Source organism: Ctenopharyngodon idella, chromosome 19 (genome assembly GCF_019924925.1).
Source record: "Ctenopharyngodon idella isolate HZGC_01 chromosome 19, HZGC01, whole genome shotgun sequence".
In the NCBI taxonomy this organism is placed as follows: Eukaryota; Metazoa; Chordata; class Actinopteri; order Cypriniformes; family Xenocyprididae; genus Ctenopharyngodon; species Ctenopharyngodon idella.
In genome coordinates, this window is record NC_067238.1 from 11,969,956 (window position 1) to 11,980,827 (window position 10,872).

The 10,872-nt window shown below is 34.4% G+C and overlaps 1 protein-coding gene across 1 annotated transcript; it reads right to left on the reverse strand.

The window, feature by feature from the left end:
* Window positions 1-251: 251 nt before the first annotated feature.
* Window positions 252-10,384, reverse strand: scamp3 (secretory carrier membrane protein 3). Its single transcript, XM_051872400.1, has 9 exons — window positions 9,926-10,384; window positions 7,482-7,565; window positions 7,152-7,259; window positions 5,382-5,502; window positions 4,562-4,690; window positions 2,991-3,159; window positions 2,798-2,899; window positions 2,546-2,666; window positions 252-1,493 (listed from the first exon to the last, which is right to left on the reverse strand). The coding sequence occupies exons 1-9, from the start codon at window positions 9,977-9,979 to the stop codon at window positions 1,344-1,346; spliced, it is 1,038 nt and encodes a 345-aa protein (XP_051728360.1). The 5' UTR covers window positions 9,980-10,384; the 3' UTR covers window positions 252-1,343.
* Window positions 10,385-10,872: the final 488 nt, after the last annotated feature.

Below are 10,872 nucleotides of genomic sequence, written 5' to 3' on the forward strand. Positions count from 1 at the left end.
GTAGCGGCTGTCTGCCAATAGCGTGACTCTGGGGCGGGACTGGCGATGAAGGGCAAGATCTGTGGTAAATATAGTAGTCAACATTTGAAGTGGATCAAAAACTTTTTTGATCCACTTCAAATGTTGACTATTGTATAAATATCTTCAAATGATAATCAAGACCTTGTACAATTTAAGATATTTAATACTTTTTATGGCCTTTTTAAGACTTAAGGACCCACAGAGACCCAGTAAAATGCATACAAATACTATAAGATGCATATTCTTGAACTTTAATAAAACAGATAACACAGTGACATACAGCAGCAACACAATAACAATAAAACCAAGTAATACTTTCATTTAGGCATATACTATTGTGTTAGGCAAAATGTTAGATTGAAAGTACAAAAAAAAAAAGTTACATATCACAAAAGCAACACAAATATGTTGACCACAGATAACCGCACCGATCTCTGCAATCTCTACCACATCTTGATAAGAAGAAACTTGAGTTTATGTCAAGATATCAAGTTTGATTCTGTATTCCAAAGCACAAATCACCTGCCTTAACCCGTGGAAATAAAGCATTAGTGGTGTATCACTGCAAAGAGGTACATAGAATAGTTTCAAATCAAAACATGCTTTTTCATAAGGGTCAAAGCAAGAAATCCATCTACCAACAAACTAATAAAGTGAACCATGAATCTCTAAAATATGATATGGGATTCCTCTTTTGTTTAAAAAAAAAAACTTTTGGCAAGGTAAACGTCACAGGTTTTAAGTAACCTCAATTCTAGAGCAATGAAATGATCCGTTTCCAGGCCATGTACAGCTATTTACAAAGAAAGGAAGAAGTCAAGGAAAAAGCAAAGGCAGAATGTGGCACGTCTTATTTGAATCTGCAAGGCTGCTGTGCCTTAACTTTGCAAGCTTTAAAGATGTACTGTAAATAGACAGGAATTGTAAGCCAAAACCTGGGGTCTTAGGTATTTTATGGTCTTTACAAATTATTACAGTGACTTTTTCTAGCATAAAAAATGGAAATAAGACAATTGTATTAATTGATCATACTGTGGATCCTCATAGAGAGCATTTATATAAATCATAATTTCACATCAACCAACACCTAGATCCTTTTTGCATGTTTGAACTAATGGCCTGATGCTCAGCAAGACCGACAAACAAAGACAAAAAGAAATCCAATGTTGCATTACTACCATTATGACATGCATGCAAGAGGGGTCTAGGGTAAGTGTGTTGGTTTGCAATTCAGCCATGTCTGGGAGTGCTAGAATAAGTCACTGTCTCAAGGCAGCGTAACCAATCAGGTTCTTCAACCTCTCTTTTTTTCATCCAGATCTCTACCGGGGTGCAGTGAAGGCGCCCTGTGCGGCAGAAACGGTGGCATTGGTGGCTGCCTGGCGCACTGCCTGATTGGAAAGCACACCGGTAGCAAACTCAGCCTGGGCCTTCTCAAAGCTCGCTTCAGTCTTCCTGTACATGGAATGAACCTGATGGAAGAATATGCAAGAAATCGTCATTCAACAGATCAATATGTATTAATGAATTAAAATTACATACACTACTGTTCAAAAGTTTGCATTGGTTTTTTAAAGAACTCTCTTATGCTTCATCTATTTGATCAAAAATACATAAAAACAGTAATATTGTGAAATATTTTTTATATTTTAATATATTTCAAAATGTTATTTATTCTTGTGATGCAAAGCTGAATTTTTAGCATCATTACTCTAGTCTTCAGTGTCACATGATCCTTCAGAAATCATTCTAATATGCTGATTTGGTGTTGATTTCTTATTATGATCAATGTTGAAAACAGGTGTGTGACTTAACATTGTTAAAAAAGTAGACACCGCACAATGTAAAAGTGTTTACAGTCACTTTTGATCAATTAAATGTGTCCTTGGTGTATTAAAGTATTAATTTCTTTAAAAAAAAAATCTTACTGACCCCAAACTTTGGAACAGTAGTGTAATTTTAAATCAATCAGATTGATTAGAAAGACACTAAGGCCAAATTAAGATGATCTCTGAAAAGAATCTGCATTTAACATATGATTAAGCATTACTTCAAAATGAAAAGTACTAAAGAGCATGAAGAATGTCATGTTTTAACAACAAAATCCATAAACCCAACCAGATGTGACCCACAAATCACTCTACCCAACAATAACATATGGAAATGCAGCTGTTGTTGTGTAATTGCCATTCATTTACATACTGAACGGCAACCAATATGGCTTCTGAACGCTATAAAATCGAGAGATGCACATATTCTGAGATAAATGTCAGCTGAAATCTTGTGTACTTGAAGCCTTGTTTCTAAGTCTGTGTTTTTTTTTCTGTTTATACAGTGAGAAAGCCAGTTAAACCCTGGAGTAGAGCTGTGGAAAAGCTGCCGAAGAGGAAAAGACAGCTTCACCATAGGATGAATATAAATATTTAGTATGGTTTTCAATTTATATTTAGGCTTATTTCCCTAATTTGACTGCCAATGAATGTGAAAAGATCCATTTGCTGCTGTTAGTGGAGATGTGATTTACCCTCTTGAGCAAAATCACTCCCATGGACGCCTGAGCGGTGAAGAGCACAGAACTGATCATCATAATCGCACCCACTGCCTTGCTGTTCTCTCTAAAAGCGGCTAAACTCACGATCCACCCACTGAAACAAATAGGAGAGAAAGAAAGAAGTTTAAAGAGCAACAAGCCAGTGCCCAAATTTAAGAATGGAATAACACAATTGACTGAAATGTAAATAAATAGGTTAGCAGTAAATTGTTTTGTCACACTCACCTGAAGCCCCAGCCAGGGATACCGATAGCCATGATAACATAAAGCACCAGTTGGGCGAAGAAGATAAAGAAAAAGGCAAAGAAGTTGAAGGAACTGTCACTCCTGTTGAGAAACAGAGAACAGAAGTGCACAATGACTGATCCATGATGTTTGGCTGAGACATCAATTCTAAACGCTAAATCTGTGTACGTACCTGAAGGCTTTGTACACAGGCCTATACCAACAGAGGAAGGAGCAGGGGGTGAAGAGGAGAAACCAAAGGATGGCAAAACCGAAGCCAACCGGTGCCGAAGTATTACTGGGTTGCCCACAGAACAGAGCCAAACAGGAGATGAGGTTAAAGAGCAAAGTGCATGCTGTGACTGTAAGAAGAGAAAGAGAAGTACAAAGTAAGTAAAGTAACACACGAGTAGTGGTTGACCAATATTCCTTTACTAGGGATAACTAGAGAGCAACTGCTGATATGTGATGCATAACACTATTTAATGAATAGTTAAAAATTGCTGAAACAACAAAAGGAACAGTTCAACCAAAAATGAAAATTGTATCACCCATATGACTTCAAAAATCATAAAGATCTGGAACATATAACTCGCGATTCTGACTTTATAACTCGCAATTCTGACTTTATATCATACAATTCTGACTTTATTTCACACAATTCTGACTTTATTTCACACAATTCTGACTTTATAACTCGCAATTCTGACTTTATATCTCACAATTCTGACTTTATAACTCACAATTCTGACTTTATAACTCACAATTCTGACTTTATTTCACACAATTCTGACTTTATTTCACACAGTTCTGACTTTATAACTCGAATTCTGACTTTATATCACGCAATTCTGACTTTATTTCACACAGTTCTGACTTTATAACTCGAATTCTGACTTTATATCTCACAATTCTGACTTTATAACTCACAATTCTGACTTTATAACTCACAATTCTGACTTTATTTCACACAATTCTGACTTTATTTCACACAGTTCTGACTTTATAACTCGAATTCTGACTTTATATCACGCAATTCTGACTTTATTTCACACAGTTCTGACTTTATAACTCGAATTCTGACTTTATATCACGCAATTCTGACTTTATAACACACAATTCTGACTTTATATCTCGCAATTCTGACTTTATATCTCGCAATTCTGACTTTATATCATACAATTCTGACAATGTAACTCGCAATTGTGACTTTGTGATGAATTAAGCATTAAAGGCTATATTCGTGGAAAACGTAATATTGATACAATATGCAATTAAACTTCTTTCATTACAACAACAAGTATATAAACTTTCAGTTTAATATCTGATAGAAATCCTAAACATTTTCCTAGGTGAAAATTTTCAATTAAATTAATAAATAAATAAATAAAACTGTAGCCTAGTAACATTACAAACAGCACAGTCCAGTAAAATATGTTTCAAGTAAAATGTATCAAAATCACATACTGGTGGCTCTTTACATTAGCTAATGAGTTAATATAATACGTTTTGGGTGAACTATCCCTTTAAAATAAACATTTATTTTTCCCAATGTTTACTAAAAAGTATTCTGAAACAGAAAATGGCCAACTACTGGTTGAATAATCAGTCTGCCCAATTTATCAGTCAATCAACCACAGACTAACAATTTCAGTTTAACAGAAGAAAGCACAGAGGATGAATTATTTTACTAAGGTTGATGATACAAACCAGAACCAGCCACACACTTTAAAAGACAAGATGTACTAAAGTGAGCAAACTTACACATCCAGTAATAGTACATGGTTCTGACAGTGCGCTGGAAGTTTTGGCTGATCTCCACATTAATGTCCTGATAGAAACACGGTTTCACCGGGCAGAAGGAGGGCAATGGGGGCCAATTATCCTGACGAGCTGAGGGAGAAGGACACAGAAAGAGATTAATTTCCCCATTCATCAATCATATCTGCCAGCATCACTCCATTAATGTCTTGTTCATTACCGCTGAGGTCTAAATCTCACTCCTTTGAAAATGCCATCCATCCATCACTGTCATCTTTTTAACCGTTCCGTTTCTTTATCCCCTCCTCTCTCATTCATCTCTACACCTTCATCATAACCCTCACTAACAATTTCAGAAGTCCACCTAAATAATCACTTCAGTTCTTAAAATACACGGGTTTTATGCCCATCCATCTGTCTTGCTTTACATCAGATACTTTTCTATTCCTAAATTCAAAAAAGGTGTAAATGGGGTGGCTACCTGTAGTGAAAAAATAAATAATGAATGGTGGTTGAATGTGAGTGGTGGTTGCACATATAAAACCACTATGTTAGGATGTTCTGGATGGTTGTCAGGTCATCTTATGTGGTTGCTAAGGTGTCATGAGGCCTTTTTAGCTTTAAAATTGTATTCAACAGGTTATGAATGGCAAAACTAATCACAAATTACTACAAAAACCTTTTATACGCATGACGCCAGCAACAAAATTGAAAATAAGAATCAGGGGGAGGAATTTCACTGTTCATTCAAGATGTTTTGTTTACATTTAATTCCCCTGGCAAACACATAAACTAAGATATTTTCCCTTCATCCTTCACTCACTGGCTCCGGACCCAAGTGCATGGGCATTCAGCTCTCTCTCTCTTCTCTCCAGCTCCTTTGCTTTTCTTTCTAGTTCCTCCTGCTTCCTCAACAGATCTGCTGTGGTGGCATTTACTGCAGACTGCAACAGAGAGAGAGAGAGAGCAGTTAAGTTATGAAATGCATAACAGTTTTTTGTCACTACCGCATTAATAAGCATTTCAGCACAGTATTAAATAGATAAGATACATATTTATGGTCAGCTGTTTTATAAAACAGGAAACAAATTACAGCTGAAATTTGGTTATAACCAAATTAAACTGTGCTAACTATTCCACAGCAGTATGAACTTTTAGTTAGTTAATCAGTAGAATATACACTACAATTCAAAAGTTTGGGGTGGCCAAAGCTGCATAAATTTGCTCAAAAATACAGTAATATCATTCAATATTATTACAATTTAAAAATAACTTTTCTATTTTAATATATTTTAAAATGTAATTTATTCCTGTGATGGAAAGCTGAATTTTCAGCATCATTACTCCAGTCTTTAGTGTCACATGATCCTTCAGAAATCATTCTAATATGCTGATTTCCAAGTAGAAAATTCAAAAGAACAGCATTTATTTGAAATAGAAACTTTGAATATTATAATAGTCTTTACTGTCACATTTGATCAACTTAATGCATCCTTGTTAAATAAAAGTATTAATTTCTTAAAAAATAAACAAATTGGTAACTGCAATAAGGTTTCATTAGTTAACATGAACTAAGAATTAACAATAATATTACAGCATTTATTCATCTTAGTTCATGTTTATTTCAACATTTACTAATTATTAAATCAAAAGTTGTATTTTTCAACATTAGTTAATGCACCATGAGCTGTATTTTTGTTGTGTTTGTACTGTATTTTTATTAACTAACATTAACAAAGATTAATAAATACAGTAACAGATGTATTGCTCATTGTTAGTTCATGTTAGTTAATACATTAACTAATGTTAACTAATAAATACATTAACTAATGTTAACTAATAAGACCTTATTGTAGTGTTACCAAAAAATCTTACTGACCCCAAAATTTTAAACAGTATATTTTATTTAATTTTGTATTATCTTGCTATTCCCATAAACAGCATAATAATCAACAGTCAGTAGTCTTAAGGTCATTCATGCAAATCAGTTTAATCATATGTTGTGAAATTCAACCATGCCAATATAGAATTAAATAATTTAAAGATCAAATTATACAACCATCATGCAATATACAGTACAGCTTGACTGCTCAATAACCACTCAAGAATTGCATTATAGTAATAACAGATCTAGCTCCAACAGAATGGTACTAAAATATTGCTTTATATGTGAAATAAGAAGCATACTCTGGCTTGACGAGCGGGCAACCATGTAAATATTTTTACTGCGTCAACTTTAACTAGTAAATATGCTGATATACGATAATAAGGTATGTAACAATGATGATCATGCACTTTCAAAATACCACGAATAATTCCTTATTATGAATTATTTCACCGTTTTCACAGATTCACGTTTTTGCTATTTACACAGAGATGATAATGGTATCTTTTTAAAAAACTTCCACTTTGAAACCCGTTTTCAAAATTTTGCATTTTCAGGCCACCAAAACACCGTTGTCATGCAAATACACGGCCAAAACGCATAAAAAGTTTTCCGTTTTTAGTTGAAAACGGTGTCATGTAAACAGCCCCTTAGTTGAAATTCTGTGTTGAGTAACAAGTAACGGAATATTCTAAAACTAATCAGCACCTGTGTTCCATTGGATCCATAATTCCTGGGCTCAGTGGGCGTGGTCCTGGTGGGAGGCGTTAGGGCAGGAGGTGCAGCAGGAGATGTGGCTTCATATGGAGGTGGAGCCTTCATTACCCAAAACAAAAAAGCAAACAATTAATATCATCATGATAATCAGGCAAAAGGTTCTGACACTTGAGAATTTTCTCTTGCAGAGGTAACTGAAGTTGAAATGAAACACTGTTTTTTAATCCATTGCACTAACATCATGTGATGTATTAATCATTAAAGGCTATGTTAACTATGTAACACAGCCTGCTCACCACCTGTCAGGACAGGCATATTTACCTCTGGTATGTTGTTGTCAAATGGGTTGTAGAGGTCCAGCGTGGCATAGCCAGTGTTGCTGCTGTGCTGAGTCACTGATGGATCCTGCAAACAGAGGAAAAACAAACCTTTCAGTTCATTTAGAGAAGGAGGTAGATAGTGATTAAATATCTGGGCTGAAAATGTCCAATTTTTAAAACAAGCTCAAGGTGGCCTAAGAACTGGCACTGTAAGCTCACAATCTTGTACTGATATCATTGTTTCTGAGCCAGAAACTTCATCTGCTAGGGGACTGACCTTCAAAACACAAAAAGACATGAAATCCTTCTGATAAACCAAGTAACTAACCAGCAATAACTTATGACACACATGGTTGAATTTATTTTTATCATGATCTTAAAAACGTTTGACCTAAAAATAAAAGCCTTATGGTTACATTTAGATGTAGCTGCACCTATTCACAGACATTATTTCAAAATAAAAATGTATTATTTATATTTGCCTTATTTGGCCACTATATAATTCCTGTACCCTTGTGAGTTGTGATATTTTTACATTTTTAATTACTTATCTAATACTCTAAAATGTGGAAAATAGTTACAATAAACAATGAGTAGATGTGTTCATACCTGATTTATACATGCCGTTTTATGACAATGATGTGCTAAACACTGAAACTTTTTTTTTTTTTTTTTTCAACAAAATGACTAAAAAAGCTGTATTATCCATGCCAGGCCAGTAGTTGGCGATGTCATTTTGTAAAAAAAAAAAAAAAAAAAAACACTATGTGCCTATAGACTAAACATGTAATACACATGCGCATGATGTCACCGTTTTCACAAATTCTCGTTTTTGTAATTTAAACAGAGACAATAATGGTATTGTTTGAGTTTTTCGGCCCACAAAACACCGTTGTCATGTAAATGAATGGCCAAAACACATAAAAAGTTTTCCATTTTTAGTTGAAAACGGTGTTGTGTAAATGGCCCCTCATTTAATAATTTTCCTTGAATTAATATTTAGGGGCCGTTAACACGACACCATTTTCAGGAAATATTTTATGCATTTTGGCCGTTCATTTACATGACAACAGTGTTTTAGGGGCCTGAAAACGCAAACTTTTTAAAATGGGTTTCAAAGTGCAAGTTTTTGAAAATGATTCCGTTATCATCTCCATTTAAACTACAAAAACAAAATCCTAAATAAATAGTCTAATTTAGCGTGTTTTTTTTTTTTTTTTTTTTTTTTTAAATATCAGTTAAACATACTTACAAATCAGTAATATTTTGTAGTCGGAAATAATTTTTGTAATCAGTTTGGCACGTCTGTATTTGAGTGGCATGTTTAACAATGTGAACATGCATGCCTTTCTGAAGATGTCTGAATGTTTTGTTAAAGTATAGCCACATTATAACAGACATCCAATTTAATACAGTATCTACAGACCTACACTATTCTCCATTGTGAAGAGCCAGTGTCAAAGTCCAGCACACTTCCGAATGGTGGGTGCCAGTTTTCATAATTTATTTCAGAACTGTAGGTGTCACTCTATAATGGTTTGTGGCATTTTCTCTCATGCTAGTTTACAATTAGGCCTTTATGAAATACCTGACTGATCAGTGTCAATTTGTGGCGGCAGAACGTTTCACTCTTTTTAAGTTGTGGCCACCATGTAACTAGTGTCTATCTATATTTTTTTATAATTCCAAATGATACAGCTGAACTGTCAATCCTACGCAAATAGAAAAAAAAAAAAAAAAATGTATTGAGTTATCAAAACAACTGCGTATTTACAATATGCATTCGAGTACATATAATTATATATATATATATATATATATATATATAAAGAAACTTATAATAATAAATATAAATACATACAATGTAATAAACCCTGTTTGAAAGCACCGTATTATTAATTAAATGTCGTTCGCCGGTAAGTGCGTATGTTCCACCATCTACATAATCATGCGCGGCAGACAGTAGGTTATTGGAGGTGCCACAACATACGGCGACATGATCCGCAACAGTGTCAGTAGCACATGACACGACGAAATCCATCGGCACATGTCACAAGTTTTAGTAGCACATGTCAATGTCAAGCCGATACGCCACTAAGCATAGAAGCATGTGCCAGAGCGGCTCTGTGCGTAAGATGCCATGCCGCTTAATGTTAATACCGCTACTCCATTTTCCGTTTTAGTACATCAATGTTGTGTAAACGTACCCTTAATTTATCTATAATTAAAGCAACAACTAGCAGGTCAAATTTAGAATAGACTGCAACGACACCAATTGTGGACCAGCGGAAGGATCAACCATACAATTACATTATCATACCTAATATGATTGGTCAGATCTCACAAGAGGTAACTTACAGTACTTACAGAAATAAGGCCAAGAATGAGAACAACACCAACGGTTTTCTAATGTACAATTTCAAAAAATAGAACAAAATATACTACCTGAAATGGATTATGATCATCGGTTGAATCAGGAAAAGTGGTGTATTTTGACATCCTTGTGCTGGTTTGGCAGATTAGATCTTGCCAAGACGTATAGGTTAAAATAGGTTAAACTCAACTCTGATGACCAAGTACAGACCAGAATAGTGTTATGTAGCGGGTAGGTACAGGAAGTTAATATAGTTTTGTAAATACCTGATTATTATTAACACAATTTAACAAAAACAAATCACGGGTAACACTAACCAGCTAACCAACAGACATTACAACGAGACGTCAGGTGTCCGTTTCAAATCAATAACATATATTGTCCTTCTTTTAAGTGGTTTATGGTCTTCTTCTTTGGTATTTTAATTTATTTCCTTAATTTCTTTTGTTAGATTTTAAGAGCGACACGATTTTGTTTCAATTTCACTCTAACATCACTGGGTATACCATCAGTGTACAGGAAATGTGTTTATCACATGACAGGGGTGTTGCCAGGTTGCATAAGAGAAATAATCAGTTTAATCTGAAAAACAAAGCAAAATGAGCGATTCATTTTAGGAGTAAACTGCAAAATAACGTATTTTTGAAAATCACGTCAATTTACAAATAAAAAGATAATTAAAATATTTCACAGTACTACTGGAAATAAATCCGTCGTTACAGCCCATTTTTATTTAAAAAAAAGAGGCCAATGTCGCTTATATTAAGCGGACATGGCAACACGACAGAAGCGCGGCATTGAGGAAGTAGCTGCGTGACATGACGGTTAAAAACCAATGAGGAAGAGCAATTATATCACATGATTGGGGAGAATCTTTGGGGAAAACGAATGTTTAGTTTAACAAACTAAAATTAATTCTTCATTGTTATATTTCAGTGTATTATTTAAACATTTTCAGTCCGTTATTTAAACATCAGCATGACCTACCATTTCTAAACTATCTATCTATCTATCTATC